Source organism: Sphaeramia orbicularis, chromosome 14, assembly GCF_902148855.1.
Source record: "Sphaeramia orbicularis chromosome 14, fSphaOr1.1, whole genome shotgun sequence".
Lineage (NCBI taxonomy): Eukaryota > Metazoa > Chordata > Actinopteri > Kurtiformes > Apogonidae > Sphaeramia > Sphaeramia orbicularis.
The window spans coordinates 25,266,470-25,290,072 of NC_043970.1; the positions used below are offsets into that span (position 1 = coordinate 25,266,470).

General features: G+C 36.9%; 1 protein-coding gene and 1 long non-coding RNA gene across 3 annotated transcripts; one reads left to right on the top strand and one right to left on the bottom strand.

Moving 5' to 3' along the window:
- Positions 1–1,372: 1,372 nt before the first annotated feature.
- LOC115433123 (uncharacterized) lies at positions 1,373–5,422 on the bottom strand. The gene is made up of 3 exons (XR_003937308.1): positions 5,307–5,422; positions 2,297–2,405; positions 1,373–1,470 (listed from the first exon to the last, which is right to left on the bottom strand). It is a non-coding gene; the product is annotated as an uncharacterized LOC115433123 (long non-coding RNA).
- Positions 1,426–22,869, top strand: LOC115433122 (moesin-like). 2 transcript variants are annotated; one of them, XM_030154368.1, is made up of 13 exons: positions 1,426–1,703; positions 12,585–12,668; positions 12,807–12,902; positions 12,994–13,268; positions 15,627–15,710; positions 15,848–15,994; positions 16,128–16,224; positions 16,332–16,495; positions 16,857–16,987; positions 17,087–17,247; positions 17,551–17,643; positions 18,345–18,575; positions 20,531–22,869. In XM_030154368.1, exons 1-13 carry the CDS (start codon positions 1,692–1,694, stop codon positions 20,693–20,695), a joined length of 1,740 nt encoding a protein of 579 aa, XP_030010228.1. In that variant the 5' UTR covers positions 1,426–1,691; the 3' UTR covers positions 20,696–22,869. The 2 variants fall into 2 exon arrangements, with proteins under 2 accessions (XP_030010228.1, XP_030010229.1); XM_030154369.1 differs by lacking the exon at positions 1,426–1,703 and adding an exon at positions 5,561–5,583.
- Positions 22,870–23,603: the final 734 nt, after the last annotated feature.

Sequence of the window (23,603 nt, forward strand, 5' to 3'; positions counted from 1 at the left end):
TTCTTTCTGTCTTTCTTTTCTTTTTTGTTTTGGCCTTTTTTTGGCTTTTTTTTTTTTTTTTTTTTGTCATTTTTGCCATTTGTAAATAAAACTATGTCTGGTCATTAAAAAAATGTGTTTCAATTCAATTCACACACAAAAAAGTAAAAAGCGCTGTGCAAGAATCCCAACTGAAAAAAATAGCCCAAAAATTAAAAATATCCTTAACTTTTTGTTTGTAGTGTATATATTTTTTGCTTTGTTTAAGTAAAGCTGTAAAACTCCTGTCCTTTACAGTGGACAAATGTATTGTTGGATCTCAAGATAATACCCAAAAAGAGACAATCAGACTGTTTTGATGGCAAAAGAGTCAGTAAAACAGCAGCCTTTACGCCAATTCAAGAACATTTTTTTGCACATTTGGGTGCAAAGGAGACACAAGTGTTTACTGTTTTGGAACCACTGCTTTATGCTATAGTTAAAATCATTATATTTAAAGACACTAAATCACAGGTGTCAAATATGCGGCCCGGGAGCCAAAGGTTCCAATGTGGCCCACAAGATGAATTTGCAAAGTGCAAGTTAGGGCATCAAACTCAAAAATAATATCATAACAACATATAAATAATGACAACAACAATTTTTTCTCTTTGATTCAGTGCAAAAAACATTAAATTATGAAAATGTTTACATTAACAAACTATCCCTTAACAATAAAATGTGAATAACCTGAACAAATATGAACAACCTGAAATGTCTAAAGAAAATTCAGTGGAATTTTAACAAATTTCTGCCTATTACTAAATGTTTTGTGCCGTTGTAGATCTGATCTGTAATGCACATGTATAAATGATAAGTCGAGGTCGATTATTGATAAAATTGTACTTACTTTTCTTAACAAATTCCTTTTTTTTTTTCAGGTTATTCACATCCTTTTTGTTTGGATAGTTTGTAAATGTAAATACTGGCATTATTGAATGTTATTTTTTGCACTAAAACAATTTAGAGTTGTCATTATTTATTGGCTATCATGTTATTATTTAACTGGTCTGGCCCACTTCAGATTAAATTGGGCAGAATGTGGCCCACCGGAAGAAAATGAGTTTGACACCCCTGCACTAAATCATTCATGTTATTCAGATCTGGTGCAGAGATTTGACTTGTTGCATCCTCCCAGTGCTTTGTTCACATTAATATTTAATGCTGTGGCGTTTAGTATGCTTCTATTCACCCTGTTGCATGTGATATTCCAGCCTGAGTCTTTCTGTTCCGGGTAAATGCTGTTGTTTTCCACATGTTAGTGATTTGCTGCAGAAGTTCGTGGCGGAGGGACAGAGTGCAGCCATGATGGTGATGATGCGGCTGCTGCAGGCGGAGTCTGTTGGCCTGAACCCTCATTTTCAGTCTGGCTCCTGTCCTGTCATCGGTCTGGGTGTGGTTTTGCAGTCAGGGGTACCGTTAGCAGGAAATCAAGCTTCTGTCCATTTCACTCTAAGACGAACAAAGAAAAAATAGTCCCACACGGCCGAGCAGTGAACCCAGCCTGGTGTACTGGATCAAAGTGTGTCCGCTTCATCGAAAACCTGACGGTGTTTTTATTGGCGCCGTTGTTCTGATGGGAAAAAGTTTTCTGCTGGTATCGTTAACTGGTGGTCTGTTTTACTAACTTCTTTTAAAAGAAAACCCTGAACCGGACGTAAAAGAAAGCAAAGATGCCGAAAACGGTAAGCTAGAAAACGACTTAAATGTTTATATTATCATGTTGAGCATTGTATCTGGGTGTATTCTTTTTTACATTGCTGCTTTAATATTCCCATTTTGATTTCCTACAGTTCTAGTCTGCCATTTTGTGACATCTGAAACCATGTAGAGCGTCCTAAATATGCACATTTTGATGTTTTAATCATGTTTTAGTCACATCCTTTAAACTCTCACTTTCCGTTATGTGAGTGTACGTGCGCGCTCCCGCCCGTACGTTCATTAAAATTAGCGCCTTAAATCACAAAAGCCAAACTAGCTCTAATTATTTATTTTAACACAATAGTATGTCAGTGTCACTTTGACTCCTGAAGGTGTGGATTCTGAAATCCCCCTTTTTTTTTTTTTTGTTTTGCGGTGGGTTGTGAGCTTAAGGCTCTGTGTGGCCCGCAGTAGCAGCCGGGCTCGTCCTCGTAAGGCCTCCTTTTTCAGTCAGGTCTAACAAGGAGGGATTTCAACTGTCACATAAACCAGCTGTGCTCCCTCTGACTGCCCCAAACTGGAACAAATGGAGGCAAAGTGAAGACTGGGAGGTGGCACAGTAGGGGGAAGTACTCACCCCTATTATGTAATGTTGCACCGAAGAGGAAAAAGGCCACAATTTAGCAGTATTATATAAAGAAGACTCCTTAAGAGACCTGGTCCTGGTCCTGGTTGCAGCTCCAGAGCTATGAACAAAGAAGAGCAGGAGGACCACACAATGACTGGACTCTTTCTTCACGCTCTATTCATAGTGATTTGTAAAAGCACAGCATTTCTTCAACACAAGTGAAAGTGATGTGCCTTACGTCTGATTGCCCCTGGTAAATGTGTGTGTAAAAGTTACTCTGTGGGAAGAAGATAAACTGAAATCTGTGGTTATCTTATACAGCAGGGGTGTCAAACACAGCCTGCGGGCCAAAACCATGCCCACCAAAAGGGTCTAATCAAACCCATCGGAGGAATTTTTGAAGTGCAGAGATTACACTGAAGATATTAACAGTCAGGAGTGGATCAGACCAGTAAAATACTCATAATCATAATAACCTATAAATCATGACAACTCCAAATTCTTCTCTTTTAGTGCAAACAAGTAAAATCACATGAGGAAAATAACATTTACAAACTATTCTTTTACAAAAAATGTGAATAATCTAAACAACCATGAACAACATGAAATTAAGTGGAATTTTAACAATATTATGCCTGTTACTCAATGTTTTGTGTCATTGTAGATCCACCACGATCTATAATGCACAATAATAAATGAGAAGATGAGGCATAATATTGTTAAAATAGCACTGTTTTCTTGAGAAAATGTTGCTATTATGATGCTATTATTTTACTGGCCTGGCCTGCTTGATATCAGATTGGGCTGTATGTGGGCCTTGCTCTACATCTGCTGGTCTGTGATAGCCATGTGGGGTCATCGCAGGAACTTTACAGTCGCTCTTAACCTGCTGTGTTCAGGTGCTGTTTAAATGTCACCATGTGCTGTGATTCACTGAGAGATTTGTGGTTTAGTATTTAGACATGTCTGCTGAACACAAAACACCCAAAATGGGTTGACTGCCTCTGTATCATATTCATTTGTATTTTTATCCATCTCAAAATGCAATCAGAAACATTAACACTGTTCTCTTCCTGCTGTATTGTTCTTGTTCATACTTCCTTGTTAATTTTCCAGCTGTCAAATGAAACACTTTATTGCATCCTGGCATGTAAGGTATGCAGTGCATTTAACTAGACTCCATCAGCCTGTTACAGTATGTTCTTCACCTTTATATGGCTCATTTATATTCTGGCCACAGAAAGGCGGTGGTTATCGGGCTCAGCTTGCAGCCACTGGGACGTTACAGTGGAAATCACAGCTATGAGGTACAGGCCTGTTTGTAATAAAGCAACAAATTTAGAAAAGAGGAAATGGTAGTGGGCAAAATAGGTGGTCAAGAGGAAACAGAATGAGTTTCTTAAAATAAACATGAGCAGTGAATGATGGCAGGAAAAGGCTGTAAGGTGTGTTAGACAATGAGGTACATGTGATTTGCTGCCAATGACATGTTAGTTCATGCAGATACAGTATGTGTATGTTAGATTTGATCCTGTATGGACTAGAGGCTAACCAGTAGTGAACTTTTTTAAAGCTAATATCTATATCATTATAACTATCGTAAATATAAAATTAATGTATTCTATAACTAGAGTTATTGGAGAAAAAGCTCATACTGTATTGAACAGAACTAAAGTGTCTTCATTGAAATTAAATTTCAGCACTAACATAAATTATCTATTTGTGACTTTATTACAAACTGGATAACTATTGAATTGAATGTAAGTTAACTTTTACGTTAAGTCAAAATAATGACTACATAAATGAATAAAACAGTAAAGAAATAAATCTCAATCACAGAATATCAAAATCAAGGTGATGAACAGTAACTAACCATAAAAAAGACATTTTGAGCTCTTTTTTTCCTGTCAGTATTTAATTCTACATTTGAAGCCTTTTGTTAGCTACAGTACCAGCAACTACCCACATCAACTTCTACCAATACTGATGTTTTATGAAATGTTCTATCTCTAGTCTGGAAACAAAGTTCCTTCCAAACTCATGGCTCTTTATGGATGGTGATATTATGAAATGATGAACTGAGTGATCTGCTTCCTCTTGTTTGCCGTGTAATTTGAAGATGACAGTAGACGAGGCTTATAAAAGAAGGAAGCTTGATACACTGACTCAGCAAATGCACAACTCTCACTAGTGCTCACCCAGTGAAAGTAGTTCTCCCAATTCAGAGTCAAATCCACAGTAAGGTGGGTCAGGGAGTTTTAGATGTGTGGTTATAAATGCTTCTTTTCCCAGCAGCTGTTTAGGTGTCCTAGTTTGTAAACAGAGCTTATTTATTCTGCACTTTATTTAAGTCCAAAACCACGCGTTCATATTTCACAAGAGTAATAATTATTGGAAAACTCTGTCTTTGCTAGACTTGTCTTGGCTTTGCCTCAGTTTCCCAAGGAAGTCATGTTGTGACTCAAGGTTTCTGCACTTACATCAGTTCCTTTCTGGTAATTTCCTCGTCTGCAGCCTTATATGGACTTTCACATCATGCTTTAGCTGTTCTCCTCCCTGCTTCCCCGGCGTGGTCTTCAGATACCATGCTCTGCTTTACACTGCATTACAACTAGCCTTTAAAGCCTCATTTCTCATTTTAATGGAGCTTTTTCAGTTTTACATATAAATGTAGCTTTTATATTTTGTTAAATTTTACATTTTGGGCTTTACATTTTGATATTTAGATACATTTCAGATTTGCTTTATTTAGGAAGTATGTCTATTCTCTTTAAAAAAAAATCATTAGAAACAGGCCACAATAGCTTCAGTCTTTACTTATTTAATGCAAAAAACCCCTACACATTGTATTAAGAAAATAACTAGTCTCTCAGTTCACTGATTTGTAATGTTGAATGGGCTTTACGCTGATCTTCCTTTTACGTGTGTATTATGAGTCATTTTTCAGTAAGGGTACAGGACATTCTCTCTCTTGCTATTGAACGTTGCATTATAAAATTAAATGAAAAACAGAACTTACCATACTATTCCATCATGCAGGAACAAAGGCAGAATGACAGCAGTAGTTTTCTAGTCAGAGGAAACAAACTTTTAACAAAAGTGGCAATGCAGAAATGTGAAATGGTAAATGGAAAGACCCAGAGGAATGCAAGTAGGGGATTAAATGAGTCTGTAGTGCACATAGCAGAGCAGATTAACAGTTTGTAAGCAGGAGGTGGTGGACAAACTACAACCACAACTTCAGGGCTTTGAGTTTTATGTTTTCTAGTGGGAACTTATGAGAAAATAATACTCCCGTAAGTAAATTCTTTATTGTTTTCCATGTATTTGTATCCATTTAGTGGTTTTGTCTCTGGTAATTTCTCCCTGTGGACTTGACTGATGCTGTTGCTGTAATTTTCTTTGCTTTTTATAGTAAACTAACATGTAAAATCTCGTGCTTGCCTTTATAAGCAATCAAATATATTAAGCTGAATTGTCAGGAGCAATGAATGAATTAGGATTACTTGTCATCATGCATCATGTTGGTTTTTTCAGGGGAAATGTGTCTCGGGTCATACACCTGCCGATGACCAGATTGATCTGATTGATACTTAACAAGTATGAATGAGCTGCAGGAACAAATGTCCTTCTGACCCACTAGAATGTGAATTTGGTTCTAGTCCTGCTGTGAGAATAATGTATGTAATGAAGTTTTGGCATTTTATAGATACCCTACCATAGTTTACTGTAAATATGGGGTTAAAGAAAGTTAACATAGGGTAGAATCATAAGTACATACTGTTTTGTGTTGTGTATGCTTTGTTGAACCCAAAAACCAACCTGGCACACACAGCCCATGGGGATGAAAGAGTCTTTACTGGGTCACTGGCGATGTACTGTAGTGGCTCGCACAGTCAGCAAACAAATAGGGTTTCTTTTTCCCTGCAGTAGAGAGTTTAACTTGTTTACAACATGGAAAACACAGGTGTTGATAATAGCATTAAAGAGAAGTTTTGTTCAGTGTCCCAGTAAGTCATTGTAATAGTGTGAGTATTTCTGGATGCCCACGGGATTGGAATTTTAATAAATAAGACAGTGATTTCATTACAGTGGTTGTGGGAAAGAGACCCTTTGGCCTCGTGTGTCTACTGTCCCCTGCGAAGAATGAAACCTCATCCTCTCTTACATCCTACTTCCTGTCACTCAATTTCCATATGGTTTGGAGAAACTGGGATATTTTAGAAAGTACAATGCAAAACAAAGCCAAAATGTTGAGGATGCTTTAGAATGAATAACTGAAGCAGATGTGTTCATTTAAAGCGCATTATATCCCTTTTGTTTCATCTGGGTTAAAACACAGACATGGTGCGGTTTATCTTGGGTGGTACATTCTGGATAGTTCTTTAATCTCAAGCAAACAATAGAGAAGTAGTAGGCAGATGTCTGATGTTGCCCTGGTGATCTCATGGTATAGACAAAACTCCAGGAAGTCGCAGTAAACAAATCTGTTAAATGACGTTTAGCACACGACTGGCGGCTGATCCGGAAGGACAAGAGGACGTTGAGAAGATTTCATTTATGCAGACACAAAAGAAGCACATACGTCAACCCCTGCTAAAAATGATGATTTACCTTTGACTAAAATTACATTCACCTCATATGTGAGCTTTTCAGCAAAGGACGGACATGGTTGTCGCTAGTGCACAATGTAGCTTTAGCTGGTGAGAGAAACACACACAACACACAGTACTTTAAGTGTAGAGCCCAACATGCCTGACTGCTGTAAATACATGTTCATTGTTCATTTTTAATACACAACACAAAGGTTACAGTTTGGCTCAGACTCAGCTCTCAAGTCAAATTTATATTTGTAGTTTTTTCTTTGGATGATATAAACATCCCTGTTGTATTGCTCACAAGTCTTTTCACATGATAGGCTATTCCTTGAAGTGTGGTGTCAGTGGATAACAAAATGGCTGTTGTGTTGTGTTGCAAACAGAAAGCGTCACCACAGTCACATTTTTTCACTTTTTCCACACTTCTACGGTGTTTTACTGTTAAATGCATGCTGTAGTGCAGGCTTTAGATCCATACTTTGAATATCATGGGTGTAAGATTTACAGGTATTTATGAGGGTATAAATGCGGAAAATATAATGTAAAATTAATAATTCTGTTAGTAGTGTTTTATTATATTAAGGTTATTAGTCTGCTATTATCTGCTATTATTTCCCACCTTCATTAGCTCTGGGCGGTGCCTGGCAGAACAAGATCACTTAGGCTAATTTCAGACAACAGGTCTTAATGCACAATTTGGATTTTTTGGTGGAATCAGATTTTTTTGTGTTGTTCATATTACACATTAAATGCGACTTCTATCAGTTTTGAGTATGGACTGAATGCAACCCTGAAGTGACCCGTATGTGCAAAAGAGGTCTTAATGTAGTACGTGACCACGCAGGCACACACTGTGTTTACAAAAGTACATGTGTTTTTCCTGCTGCTCCTCCTCCTGGGACGCAGAATTGTGATGTTTGTTGCATTTCAATGGTGTAAAGGTCGGATAAATGCCACATGGCAGTTCAGATTGAAGGCGCATTGCAAAATATCAGATACGTATCGGATTTAGGACCACATATGAAAGTGGCCTGGGTTGGATTTGAAAAAATCAGATTTGTGGTATTCAAACTGTCTTTAACAGATCAGATACAGATCACATATGGGCAAAAAAAAAATAGGATTTGGGCCACATTTGAGTGCAGTCTCAACATAGCCTTAGAGACAGGTTGAGGTGTTTGGTCATGTGGGAGGAGCTCAGAGTAGAGCCACTGCTCCTCCACATCAAGAGGAGCCAGTTGAGATGATTCTGGTTACGATGCTTCCTGGACACCTCTGAAGCAGACCTCAGGGGCAGACCTGAAGGATATGGAGGAAATATATTCCTCAGAGGACCTGGTATCACCTTTGTGTCCCCCCATGGAAGCTTGATGAGGTGGTCTGGTAGAGGAAGGTCTGCACATTTTCTTTGACCCGGACCTGGATAAGTGATAGAAGATGGATGAATGTTTATTTCACTGTAAAATGAGCTATTTGTATCTACAGCATTTCCAAATTCCTATTGTAAGGCATTGAAAGCTTTGAAATGCATTACCATCTACTATGTGAACTAAAAATCCCAAAATGAGGACTCACTTGTTGTTTGCGGCTGCCATAGGCCAGGGAAAGGGGGCTTTTCAGTTGGTTGCAATGTGCACCTTCACCACTTGATGTCAGTGAAATTCACTCACTGAACCTTTGATTTACTGTATCTGCTCTAAATGGCTCATAATTGCTACAGTTTCTTAATGAGCTCTTATTGTTGGTCTGTGATAAGCTGTTCTCATTGGCTGTGAGTCAGGGGGAGATGTCAGTAGTGGTTGCTGTGGTTACCAGGGTCGATCCGAGCCATTGTTAAGGACCCGATAACCTTGTCCCTCTGAGACGATGTGGCTTACAAATAATGACTTATTGTCAGCTTGCAGTTGCTATTTGAGCAGTTTGTTGCCCTTAATGTACTTTAAATATATCACATATATCATATAAACAGCTGAAGACTTTTTTTTTTTTTTACTAGAGGAGGTGTCATTCTGGAGAGCTGTTATCCACCTCACTTTATAATCAGGCTGCAGTTTGTCCCTTAGGAACAGTTGTGTTCTTTCTTATCCTTAAAAGCACTTATCTGCTTTTGTTGTCTGGGTCTGGATTGCTAGGTTGGTTGCAGGATTGTGATTATGACCAGGACATTGAGATAAGACCAGTGTTGGAATGTGGGGGTTGAGGCAGTTGAGGACTCATCCATATATTACCTTTCGTCACTTTATCAATTAGTAGAACTCAGAGGTTCTTCAGGACCAGTATGACTATTAGTAATCAAGGACAATGATAACTGATATATTTTTAGAATAATTAAAATCAAGCAGTTGAATTTTAGAGTAACTCCAACGCAAAAAAGGTAAAATACATGTCAGTAATATGCAAACAATATTTATTTTAGTACATTATTTAAAGACTGTTTAAATAGTTGAAACTGCTGATTACAGGCGGAGAAAAGCATCTGCATCAGAACCAAAGTTGTTGATTTTAAATTAATTTATTCTATATGAAAATAAAAATACAGATAGTGATAAACCCTCTTAATATCTGCTCTTACAGGTTATAGTCATTCAGTCCCTTTGAGGTTGTTTCCATAACCTATAAAATGTTTCTGTTTTGTGGGTGAGGTGTTGGTAGTTTCACTTCCTCCTGATCCAGTTACCTGTGGTTTTCCCAGGGTTCATCTTTGGGTTACCTTCTTCATCATATTTCTTCTGATACTCGATTTCATTCAATTTATTCATAAAATTAATTTAAAGAGAGACATCATTAACACAAAGAAAAGACAAATAAAAGACAATAAATTAAGATTACAGACTCTAAACTCATCCTCTAGCTGTAATAATTCACAGGAGCAATTAAAATACAATGAAGTATAATGTAAAAACATAAAAACCAGAATGCAATCATGACCACAATAAAAATGTGGAAATAAAAAGGGGGTCTTAAAGCAGAGTTGAAAATATCAAGGTAGAAGGAAGTCTAATTTTTGACAAACCTTTTCTTTCGACTGATTTAGGAGGCTTTAGGATGATTTTATCACAGAAACTGGAAAAAAAAAATAATAATAATAACATGGCCTTAAGTAACGTGATATTTTGGATTTAATGACATTGAACATATAGAGGGATATTGTGTAAAACAAGCAAATTTAAAGTTTTTTTGTCATGTAAGTTCTTGTATTTTTTCATGCTTGTGTATGTTTGTATTGCCTTTTTGCATGAGTAATAAGTAAATTCTTTAATACATTTAACTAGTTCCTTAATATGTGTAGTATTCGTTTGACAGTAATGGGCAGCTGTGACAGAACAGTTCATTGTCCTTGATAACTAAGTAGATAAAAATCATTATCACAATACTGCACACAGTGATCTCAATCTGAGTTTTTCACCGAATCATGAAGCCCTAAAGGAAATCATTAATACAGCTAATATTGTTTTCTGTTAGCAAAAATAATATATACTCAGTACTTCATGAATTTAAATTTACTAATACATTTATGTACCTTTAAATTTATAGTTTCTTGAGGAATTAATTGACGGTATAGAGTAGCTGTGAGTAAAAACGGTGAATAATAAGCCATGGAAACATGACACGTGGGCCTGAGAAGGGTGTTTTTGAGTGTGTTGCTAATAATAGTGTGTTTTTGAATTCTGGCCATGAGAGACACACCCTAACCAGGCACAAAATTTATGAGCATAGTTCCTTTTTCATGCAACATTATCCACTTTGACGGAGGAAATGAAACCGTTTAAAGTCGACAAACGGTCCTGGACTGAAGTTGCAAATAAAAAAGCTGTGCATCAGAGTTCAGAGCTGTTTTGTCTAGACCAGTGTGTGCATCTGTGTGAGAGTTCAGCGCCGGTCTGGGTTGTAGGCTTCACTTCAACACTAACTGCTGGTGATGACAGGAAGTGACAGAGGGGCAAGTGTCCTGAGCAGTAAATGGGGTCCTGCTGACATGAATGGGAAAGAACGCAACTCTAATCAGCCCCGCAACTGGGAAATAATGCATACCATTGTTGTTCAGGTCAGGCGTGGGCCTCAGCCTGCACAGTTATTTCCCAATAGACAAGCATGCTGCTGTTTTCGTCATCTCTTCGTGGACAGAGAAAATGAGAAAAGCCTTGTCGGTACACATGTTACTTATATATTGGTGACCTCATGGAAGTTGATGTTATGTCAGTTATTTTTCCAGTCACAAGTTTATCTCAGTGGCTCAATAAGCAGCTTTGAAGACGTGCACTACCTATAGAGAAAACAAGATGACTTCACACAGTCTGCTAATGTCTGAGCCGTGTCTGCTGGCTCAGATAGCTCAGTAGAAAGCTGACAGGTTGTTTGATACATGACAGGATGTAGTCGGCTCTCCGGAGAGCTCAGTGTTTAGCAGCAGTGCCTCGTAAGGCTCAGCCACCAGAGGATGTGGTTACTTCCTGTAGATAAGTTGTGTGCGGCTGAGCCAAAGTCAGATTGGTACGTTTACTGTACACAGTGGGGGACTACAGGCACAATCAATGAATCCTGCATGTAAATGGATGATTGTTTGCAGATGGGATCTTAGATTGTTGAATTACCTTGTTTTCCAGAGCATCCCAATATGCACAGTGAAGCTGCTCAGAAATAGGTTACTGAGCTGTGATGATGGTGGGCATGGTTTTCTGGTTGTACAGCTGCTGACTTTACTGAAACCCAAAGAACTGCACCTAAAATCCAATCAAGCTTCTGTCTCAGGTTCTTTCTTTTGTTGTATTTTTATGTTGTAGCTGTTTTATGAACATAAGACAACCCATTAAAATAATATACCCTATGCATCAATTATTGTCTTACTTTTATTACCCCACCCCCGATGGGGAGGCAAGGGGTATTGTTTTTGGGTTTGTTTGTTAACACTCTAGCTGGAAAACTATTGGTTGAATTCATACCAAATTTCGTCAATAGATTGCCAGCGACCCAGAATAGATGTCATTACATTTTGGAAAAAGTAGGTCCAAGTTAAATTTTTTTATGTATTTTTAAAATCTTTTTTTCCCCATTTACTTATAATGGGCAAAATTTCACATGTCTGTAGCAGTAAAACTGTTGGTTGAATTCATACCAAATTTGGTTTATAGATTGCCAGTGACCCAGAATAGATGAGATTTCATTTTGGGAAAAGTAGGTCAAAGTTTCACATGTCTATAAAAATATCAATTTTGTTTCAATTTACTTCAAACTTGGCACATATATAGAGGCAACTGATATGCTGACATCACCACACACAGATATGATGACATCAGCTGGATCAATGCCAAAATAAGCTACAATACATGCGAGGAGCAGGGTTTGTTGTGCCTGGCACCACTTGTTTATTCTTTGTTTGTTACAGGTTTGCAATTTTTATAACCACGATAGTCTTGATTTATAGGAGTTGAAAAAGATAGGATGAAAATGATGTGGAATATGATTTAAAAACCATATTGTGCAAAACTATTATTCAGCAACATCATAACAATTAGAAAAACTCTAGATTTTCTTCATTATTTTTTCATTTCTGGTTATGTTTTTAGTCTTATTTTCCATTAATTGTAATAACTATGTGAGCAGGGACTGTGTTGGTGATTCTTAGATACATGAAGACAGACAATACACACCTCTAAGATGTTGATAATTAAATATTTCCCTTTCTCTGTTCTATTCCTCAGATTAGTGTGAGAGTCACCACAATGGATGCTGAACTGGAGTTCGCCATTCAGCCCAATACAACAGGAAAGCAGCTCTTTGACCAAGTATGCTCAACTGTTTACATGTCTTCTGTTTATTTCATCATCAGCTCTAGATACTTTTAGTCTTACACTGGACTAAAAGTATAATATGTTATATGTGTAATGAGAGGCATATTTACCATGTTTTCATGTCATTGTAAGGTTGTCAAGACCATTGGACTGAGGGAGGTTTGGTACTTTGGACTCCAGTACCAGGATACAAAGGGTTTTTCCACATGGCTCAAGCTCAACAAGAAGGTGAGGTCTTTGATAAATGACACCCTCCTCTGACTGAAGCTATGTAAAGGAGTCTAACCTCTACCCTTCACTCGTGACACATATATTTTAGGTGACAGCCCAGGATGTGAGGAAGGAAAGCCCGCTGCTGTTTAAGTTCCGTGCCAAGTTCTTCCCTGAGGATGTGTCCGAGGAGTTAATCCAGGAGGCCACGCAGCGCCTGTTCTTCCTGCAGGTGAAGGAGGGAATCTTAAATGACGACATCTACTGTCCTCCAGAGACAGCGGTCCTCCTGGCCTCCTATGCAGTGCAGGCCAAGTATGCTGACTACAATAAGGAAGTCCACACACCAGGCTACCTGTCCAGTGAACATCTGCTCCCTCAGAGGTAATCACGCCTCCGAAACTACAGTCATAAGAATGATCATTAGAAAAAGGAAGTGTTATTAAACCTGGCATTCAGATGCATACATAGACCAAGACACATCTGAACATACTTTTTTTTAAGTTCTGTGTTTTGTTTTGTTTTTTTCTGTATTAAGTATCACATTAGGAGTCACTAAAGTGTAGCTCTAGAACGGCTAAATGGTTTAAATTTACCCACAAATGTAGTGTCCACTATTGTCAAACTATGTCATTCTCTTCACCAAAGAACATCTTAAAGGGGTCATATTTTGCTAAACCCACTTTTATTTGTCTTTGGCACATTTATTTGTGTATTTGGACCCTAATAGCTCAAAAAGTTTGAATTTGAACCCTTCAGGTGCTGCAAAGCTATCTTTATATTCATTTTGGCAATAATCAAGTGGATTTCTACAACCTGTTTTAAGTCCCACTTAATTTGTTACATCTCTGACTAGTTACATCACGACATTTACACATGTAAGGTCAAGACTTCAGATGAACATTTCTCCGAGTACGACATATTTGTTTGTCAGCAGCAGTGGTTGTAGTCCATACTGAAAATATGTCTAAACTTTGAGCCGATTACCTAAAATGTTCAGTTGTTGGTTGAATGGGACAGAGCAGCACAGCCAACAACCTGGAGGGGGCGGGGCGTGAAATAGCTCATATACATTTAAAGGGCCTGCTCTCAAAAAAAAGCTTTCTGTTGTCATTACTCAGAAATAGAGTTGAAGATGGACCTGTGGAGTGGAATTAATGAAGAATTCAGACCCAAGAATAGCATTTACAGTTTATGTAGACCACAGGGAAAGGTGTTGAAATGCATAATTCCTTTTAAAAAAAGCAAAATATCACTTCTTTAAGGCAAAAAGGTTGGAAACCACTGGTCTAATTTGAACAATGTGTTGTATTATTATCTGTGGTGTAAAATTGTAAAATTTCAACATCAAATCAATCAAATCAGTCTAAATATGCAACCACAATGTAAATATGTAAATACTATTTAAATTTTAAAAATGCTTAACTGTTAATCGTGAAATTTCCCCATAGTGGGATCTTATCTTATCTTATCTTATCTTATCTTATCTTATCTTATCTTATCTTATCTTATCTTATCTTATCTCACATACACAGCATTTTAAGTCACAAAATGGGAGATTAGGAGGGAATATTGTTAAAACTTCCATGTGTATGTGGACAGGGAAAATGAAAAGATCAGAAAAGGATTTGCATATGACTATTGTTGCTTTGTGTAATGACCTGAACCTTCAAATATAGGTCATACAGGTGCACAAGTCAGTGGTTTACTTGCAGGAGGTACTGTATCTGTGTTGGGGTGAAAATCTACACAATATAAAGAATGCAGTTTGACTGCCCAAACCAACATGTAATAACCTGAGTTTATGACTTACCTTGTGATTGCTCCTCATGTTCATGACAGACTAAAACCTCTGCTTCTTATTATCTGTAGTGTCCTCATTTTAATGAGCACAGGATGTTTGTTGGTTTGTCGCACACTTGTACCATTTTGTGGTTCGTGGATTGATATGCTAAAAAAAAAAAAAAAAAAAAAAAAAGAAGGTAATTTAGAAAATATCCATATTATTGTGAGAAAAACAGTACATTTTCAGCTCACAAACTATTAAATGCTCTTGTCTTGAAACTTAGAATGCTTGAATAGTATAAAATCAGAACATTTTTGTTGAGATCATTTTTACCTTGTAGCGATTATAGTATAAATGCCCATATAATTAATCTAGATTTATCTTTATCTGTTTAACAATATAACCGTTTTTTGTTTGTTTTTTCTTTTTTGGACAAATCTAAAATTGAAAGGCTTCAATATTTTATTAAACATTGTAATATACTATTAAAAATATACATGTATGAATTTGACATATCTGCAGTTCTAGTGTACTACTGTACTTCCTTTACTGTTACATAGTGTGTATTTCTGAAAAACTGACTGTTGTGCATTACTTTTATGCAAGCATTCTGTATTTGACCTAAAACCAAGAAATGTGAAAAGCTACCTAGGTGTTTTTGGATCTCACACCTTTTGCAGTGACTTCACCTCTGTGACTTGATTTGACACACATATTAGCACTAAAGGCCGATTAATACACAGTATCTAATAGCAAAAACATATACAACTGGATTTATATCAACAATAATTAAGCATTTACCCTCTAAACTTACCTTGTAAGGCTAAGAATCTCATAGTGCAGACACAGTTTTCAGAAAACAGTTCAACACTTTTAATGTTTTGTAAAACATGCATTAAGGTGAGAGGTGGGGTGATACTGAAGCCATTCTGTTTATACGTTTCTTATGTTTTCAGAGTCCTGGACCAGCACAAACTCAACAAGGATCAGTGGGAGGAGAGGATTCAAGTGTGGCACGAGGAACACAAGGGCATGCTCAGGTAACCACTGAAAAATACCATCCGTACATGACACATGCTACTCATTATTATCTGATTAGCTCTGTGCAGTGACCAGAATCACCCAAACCGTCCATTCTGTCCTTTCATTTCCCATGTTAATATGTTATTGTCCACAGAGAGGAATCCATGATGGAGTACCTGAAGATTGCTCAAGATCTTGAGATGTATGGAGTCAACTACTTCAACATCAAGAATAAGAAAGGGACAGAGCTCTGGCTGGGAGTGGATGCTTTGGGACTCAACATCTATGAACAGAATGACAAGTAAGTGATTCCGCAATGTCAGAATTACTGTTATCACTATGAATATGTGGAGTTTCTGTGATTGGGGTTTGCTTATTTCTGTTAGGTTTAAGGCAACTGATCATGTGCTTCTGATTTTGCAATTTCTCTGCAGAATGACACCCAAAATTGGATTTCCTTGGAGTGAAATAAGAAACATTTCCTTCAATGACAAGAAGTTTGTCATTAAACCAATTGACAAGAAAGCACCTGTACGTGAATCCATTTTTTCAAAGGGATCTTGTTAACGGTTCAGAAATCCCATGTTTAACTGGTCATTGTATGACTTCTGATACATTCTCCTATTTTGTTATTTTAGGACTTTGTGTTCTACGCTCCCAGACTTCGCATTAACAAACGTATCCTGGCACTATGCATGGGCAACCATGAGCTGTACATGCGCCGCCGCAAACCCGACACCATTGAAGTGCAGCAGATGAAGGCACAGGCTCGAGAGGAGAAGAATCACAAGAAGATGGAGAGGTAAGAGTAGCATCTGTTTATTTATATGACATAGCCTAATATATATGCCAGAACATTATATAGGATCATCGTGCTTTATTTTTTTAAAGACCATCTTGTTATTGTTAAGCTTCATCCTTCCTACCCTCTGAAATAGCTGCTTGTAACAATACAAAATAGACTGCACTGTGTTTTTAGTTATTTTATCTCTTTTACGAGTTTTTATCTGTTAAAGTGTGTTTTTGTTTCTGTTGGGGTGTTTTTAATACCTGGATTTGGTTTTTAAATTCTGTCAAACAGCTGTGACAAAACACAAATTTCTGATTTTACCTGGAACAGACAATAAAGCTATTTCATCTCTTTTTGTCTCTATTTCCACTAGAGCTCTGCTGGAGAATGAAAAGAGGAAAAGAGAGATGGCAGAGAAGGAGAAGGAGAAGATTGAAAAGGAAAAGGAGGAACTCATGGAGCGATTAAAGCAAATTGAGGAACAGACGAAAAAAGCCCAACAAGGTGGGTGACCTGTGGATACTCATACATACAGTGACAATGATTTTTTTCTCTCTTAATGCTGTTCATGACATAATTCTGTGTGAATGCTTGTATGCACAGAGTTGGAGGAGCAAACGCAGAAGGCTCTGGAGCTGGAACAGGAGAGGAAACGAGCTCAAGAGGAGGCTGAACGTCTGGAGACAGATCTGAGAGTCGCAGAGGAAGCCAGGACGACCCTGCTGCAACAGTCAGAGAACCAGATGAAGAACCAAGAACACCTGGTCAGTTTATTCACTCAACACACATGGCTGACCTTAAAGAATTACACACAAAAACTTGCACCTAGATATTTATGTTAATGTGATGTAATGCATTTGTTCATAAGTGCCAGGGTTTTACCAACATGTTACAATTTAATTAATTGGACTTACACTAAAACTTAATTTGTGCCAGTTTTGTTGACTTTATTCAAGTTTGGCAACATGCTCCCCACACATTATTTCAGTAGATGCAACACATTTAGTTAGTTTCTTCATCCACTGAGGATTTAACAAGACTATTAAATCATGTGTTTGTCCATTCAGGCCACAGAGTTGGCAGACCTCGCTTCAAAGATTTCCCTCCTGGAAGACGCCAAGAAGAAGAAAGAAGAGGAGGCTACTGAGTGGCAGATGAAGGTGACTTATTACCTTTTAATACTACTACATTAGATTTCATAGAAATACTGGGAAAAATAATTTAGCTTCAGTTTCAGTTTTACTGCAGAGGCCCTCCTTTGTGGCCCAATAAATACAGACATTCCTGCTGTGTTGAGTGTATTTGAGGGGGGAGTTAAAGCACAAAGCTCGCCTCATGTCTTTTTTGGTAAAAACCCATGTGTGCCAGTCCAGCCCCTTCATTTTTTGGGCATTGTGACTCATGCAGTTTGTGGCGGCAGCTGTCTTTGTGAAGAGGAAATCCTGTTTTAGTGTTTTACCCTATTATGATACACTGGCTTATAAAACACTACTGCACTAAGTGGTGGTTTCCATGTTGCGCAATTTGCTGGATTTCAGATGACATTCCAATGTTAGTCGTAATTGGATCTTATTCCCAACATCTCACGGTGAAAATCACACCCACAAAGGTTGTATAGTGGATTATATGTCAGTGTCATTAACAGTACAATAAGGAGCCAGTGAAAGTAGTAAAACAGGTAACATAATCCACTCCTTTGGCTCTGATGAATGAGGTTTAACCCTATGTTTATGATTTGATGTAATTTAAGTAATCATTCAAACAAATAACTTAATACCTGCATCTGTTTATTATGTACATATGGACGGAACCTGTCGTTCTCAGGACACACAATCATCTTATTGTCAATGTTTCCTGTCAGGCTACAATGGTGCAGGAAGACCTGGAGAAGACCAAAGAAGAGCTCAAAAACAAAGTCCTGGTCGCTCATGTTCAGGAGCCGCTCAACGCAGAGAACGAGCACGATGAAAACGATGAGAGCAGCGCTGAGGCCAGCGCCGAGTTTACATCCGCCGCCACGTACAAAGACCGCAGTGAAGAGGAGCGCATGACTGAAGCTGAGAAGAATGAACGTTTACAGAAACATCTGCTCGTAAGTCTTTGTTCATTCCCATTAAATCCATAATCCAGGAAATATTGGATTCAGGGATTAGGAGGTTTAGCACTATGTTTTAATAGTTTTCTTTTTAATTAAAAAGAAAGAATTATTTTAATGACTTGTGTATTGGTGATTCGAAACTGGAAATACTATACATCTCAGGATAAACTTATTAGAGCCAATGTATTGTCATATTATAATCAAGTAAACACTTCATTTATACAGCAGATTTAAGATGGAACCAGATGGGAGAACCATGTGCTGCATCAAGTGTGATGTACGAATAACCAACCATTAAAGTGAATCAAGAATTGCAAAAGAAATAGAAACATCATAAAAAAGAATAATTTTCATTCAAGGATTTAAAATTATAAAATGGTAATTACTGAGAATATCTGTAGGACAAAACATGAAATAAATAAAAACATGTAAGAGCAAATAAAAGATAAAAGACCATTAAAAGATCATAACACCCATGAATAAAAAAACAATAAATCTATGACATAAAAGTAAAACAAATGAAAGCACAACATACCTGAGTTAATATTTTAAATGAAAGGAAAATGTAAGTAATATGAAATATAATGAATTTAAAGTAGTCCAACTAGAGCACTGAGATGCACATGTAAAAAGGAATTATATTAAATTCAATAAGAAAAATTAAACGCTTGGGAAACTAAGTATAAAGAACATCAACATATGCATAAAACAGGTGTGGCAGATAAATTCTAAATAACACTGCTATCTAGTGGCTGGGTTGTAAATTGTCTTCCACAAATCTTTCACATAAAGTGTTTGTTAAAAATTCATATATCAATACAGTATCAACAAACATAATATTACAAATGTGTTAATATTCACCTACACCTCCAAAGTTTTAAGTAGTGGTTAGTGGTTTTTGTTCACAAAAACAAAATCTACTGCTGTATAACTTCTATGTAAAATCATCCATAAATGCACTGATATCTTAGAGTCTCTGTTCATGAGTTAGACTAAAAATGTGATTCCAGGCAAAAGATGTCATCCCACAGCGGTGTCCCTGACTTTATCCACACTGATAAGACAGAAAGACAAAAAGGAAAATTAAGAAAACAGAAACAGACGTCACAGATGCTGTAAATCAGTACTGACCTATATATTATGACAACTGGTAAATGTAAAATAATAACAGTACAGTATTATCAAATCTTGTGCGTAGTTCATTTTTGGGGGTTAAAGGGGATTTATATAGAACTGATTTTCCAAACTCTCAACAACAGAGGGAAGTCACATACCAGAACACACTTAAGACCAACAAAACCACCAACAAATTAACACCACATATCCACAGACTGTATCATTCACTGAGTAAAGTATAAAGCTCATTACATCTGTATTATGGGATCATCAGGTTTTCTTCAAATAAAAACTCACAGCTGGTTATTGTAAGAAGTGGTCAAAATAAAATAGCTGATTTTACAGCTCTCTTAACTTAGCTCAGTTTTTAGACAGAAAACAGCCACAGTAAAACCACTAATCACCTCCTGGTTTATGTATGATTTGTGTTGTCAATAGTTGCATTAAAGGTCTATTTGGAATCAACCAAACAAGGTCAGAACTGTCACAGTTTAGTCTGAACCATGGATCAACAAACGTCCGATTTAGCAAAGATAATAACATCACATAATAACTTATTACATTCATAATTCACTATGATTTCAGCATCAAACTCTGTTCTTTTCCTTTATAACTGTGTCTGATGCCGAAAACAGCAGCAGTGCTTCTAGCTTTTATTAATTTGTCTCTTTCTTTGACTCTAAAAACTCTTTCTTAGCAGCAAAAAAGAAAGAAACCAACATCATTATTTATTCTCATCATCTGCCAGGTGTAATGTGAGATAAACGACATGTGGTTGGTGTGAAAACAGCTGCAACTGTGGCCTAATACTGTGATTTAATGTGTGTCTTCAGGCTTTGAGCTCGGAGCTGGCCAATGCCCGGGACGAGAACAAGAAAACAGTGAACGACATCATCCACGCAGAAAACATGAAGGCAGGACGGGACAAGTACAAGACCCTCAGACAGATCCGGTCAGGAAACACCAAACAGCGCATCGACGAGTTCGAGTGCATGTGATGTGTGCGTTCACCCTTTAAAGAAGCCCACACAGCTGGGCCGCTCTGCCTGGACTGCAGTCCTGCCTCACACAAGCTGTTTTCTCTGCACCCAAATAAATCAGATCCACAACAAGATGTGGCTGCACAAACACAGCACAATGTACAAATAAGGATCTGGAAATTCCACTTGTTATCATTCCTAACTTTGAATTTAGGCGAGTCACTGGTTGAAAAGGGACATACTGTATTTTATTAGTATTTCATTCCTCACAAAGGGGTTTATGTAGCATTTTAGTCAAGGGCTCACGCCACCTTTCATGACACGTGGCAAACAGTTCATTATTACTGTTACATTTTTGTATCAAGATTAGAGAGAATTAAACTAAATGAGAGACCAATCTAAATTTGATCTAGAAAACTGTAGATGTATTTCTGCTGTAAATACTGAGGGCAGCGGTTCCTCTCAAGTAGCTGGATTTTTTAGACAATGATACATTTCCCATTAAAGCTCAATGCACTGTAATCTACATCAGAAAATACACCTAATACGACTCTGAAGTGTCTGTGGAAGATTAATAGAGCAGTGTTACCATTTATCGACTGAAATCAACTGTTTCAAACCATTCAGTATTTATATCCCAGTCACAAAGTGACATTAAAGCTCAATTTCATTTAGTTTGTTTTTTGTACTTTGTGTGTTTCTGAACTACTTCAAGTCAATTTGCAATTACCAGCCTTTAGTTTTTATTTCATTGTTAATATTCTAATGGATCCATTTCCTTTAAAACTTGCATACAAATGTCTTGAATTTAGACCAAATGACTGTAATGTGATTTTAAAAAAAAAATCTCCAAGGAGGGCTTCATTTGTGTTTGCCAAAGTTTTTGGAAATATTTTAGAACAATTTCCCTTGAAAAATGTACTCTTTTCTGTAGTATCACCTCAGTTTTAATATATCAGTCTCACCGCAAACTTAGATTTGGCATCTTCTACTCATTATAAAGCAAATGCCTCCATCAAAGTGAATGGATTTTTGATTTTACTATGTTTAGTATTGAACTATTTCCTTTTTTTTTTTTTTTTTTTTTTTTTTTTAAATTCTTACTCATCAAAAATAACATTTGAGTCAAATGCAGTTTTTCTTTTTGCATTGATGAGTGGAGTCTTTTCTAACAATACAGCATTAGAAATTACTGTACTGTACATTTTTACTTCAATACTGTATACTTTAGGCCAATTTTAAATCAATATCAAACATGAATACAGTCAGATATGAAGCTGAAAGTTGTAATTATTCCTAAATTCTCAATAATTTTTATGCATAAAAGTATTTGAAGATGCACTGGAAAACCCTGGTTAACTTTGTCACAGTCGATCCAAACATACCTGCTGTCCTAGATGGACAGTGTTTCTAATGCATGCGTTATCAATAGGAGTCTGTGTATTTAATTACATGTGTGTGTTTTGTAAATTTGGGTTTTTCAGGTGTGATAAAAGAAGACACCACTGAAGATATTTTTATATTTTAAAAATCTAGCAGTGCTTGACAGTTTTTGTACTGAAAGAAAACAAATCAGTATTTGCTGTAAACAGACCAGTCAAACACTAGATGCTACTAGAAATCCTGTATTTCACACGTTCTCTACCATAAATCCAGACGTCTCTTACGGCGTTGTCAGTGTTCTACAACCATAAGTTCATAAAGTCATACACGCTCCTGGTTTCATTTCAACAAGACAGAAGAAAGGTTTTTGCACACATTGAAATTAATATGTGAAAAAGTTCGTCACTATTTTGCGACTTCACATGCATTGTAGTGATAAATATTTCTTTGTATTTTATTTTGATATCTCTTAAGAAATGAAAATGTGCCATTTATACCAAGAATCTTTTTGATAGAGGATATTTTTGCCCATTGCTGCTTTTACTTCTTTGTATCTTCCATGAAATATAAAAGTGCAGTTGATTTGAGTAACCTTCGGTGCCTTTGGCGATACCTTCAGTGATGCTGTACAATGTAAAACCTGAAGCACCTGCATCGACAGCCCTCTACTAATGATCTGAACTCAAAGAAAACACCGACGGAAACATGTCATGTATTTGAAAGTGTAAAGTAACAGGCAGTGCCTCACCCAGAGTAGTCATCAGAACTTTCTGCTTCCTTTCAATGAATAAAAAACAAATTGCAAACTATTCCTTTTGTTTGTTTATTGCTTGTTTGTGATTGATTGCATCTTTAGTCTTATACTTTTTACATCATCTCGCTGAATAAAGTTGTGGAAAAAATTATTAGACCATCAAAAGGCATCAAAAACAATGGTTATGTAACCAAGTACTAACTCCTGTGTGTATCATTTGACTAAAACAGACAGAAAAGAAAACATGGAATGCCTAAAAGCACTGTTTTTGTTAGTACAATGCCATAACTATTGATGTAAGAACTGAAGTGATTTTGGTTATTATCAAGAAAACATGGAAAATGGTTAGATATCAGCTCTGAAATTCAACTCTTATGAGCTATTTTTGTTATCATTACATTTGTCCAAACAGATGTACCTTTAGTTGTACCAGGCATTGAAAAGAACAAGAAATTGAAGAAAACAAGCAGGTCACCATCGAACTGCTGTTGAACTTAAAATTCTAGTATTGTAATAAACCACAAGGGGGCGCTTCAGCCTCAGCCCTTTGTCATGTTCAACGGTTAAGTCAGGTCAGGCTGAACTTAGTACTCCTCTGTGGAGAACTGTTCCAAGTAAAGAAACAGGATATTCATCAAGAAGGAAACATTGTCACAAAAAAGAAAAAAAATTAAACAGTAAAAACAACGGCAGAAAGAATAGAGACCTTAGGTTCACTTATATTGAACCTAAGGTCTCTATTCTTTTTGCTGTTGTTTTTATTTAGATTTTGTTAAAAAGATTACCATA

What these genes read in the sequence shown, in the direction of transcription:
- LOC115433122 (XM_030154368.1), top strand. An exon ending in GAACATCTGCTCCCTCAGAG is followed by an intron (nt 13,269 to 15,626) that starts GTAATCACGCCT and finishes TTATGTTTTCAG; the next exon opens with AGTCCTGGACCAGCACAAAC. An exon ending in GTTTACAGAAACATCTGCTC is followed by an intron (nt 18,576 to 20,530) that starts GTAAGTCTTTGT and finishes GTGTGTCTTCAG; the next exon opens with GCTTTGAGCTCGGAGCTGGC.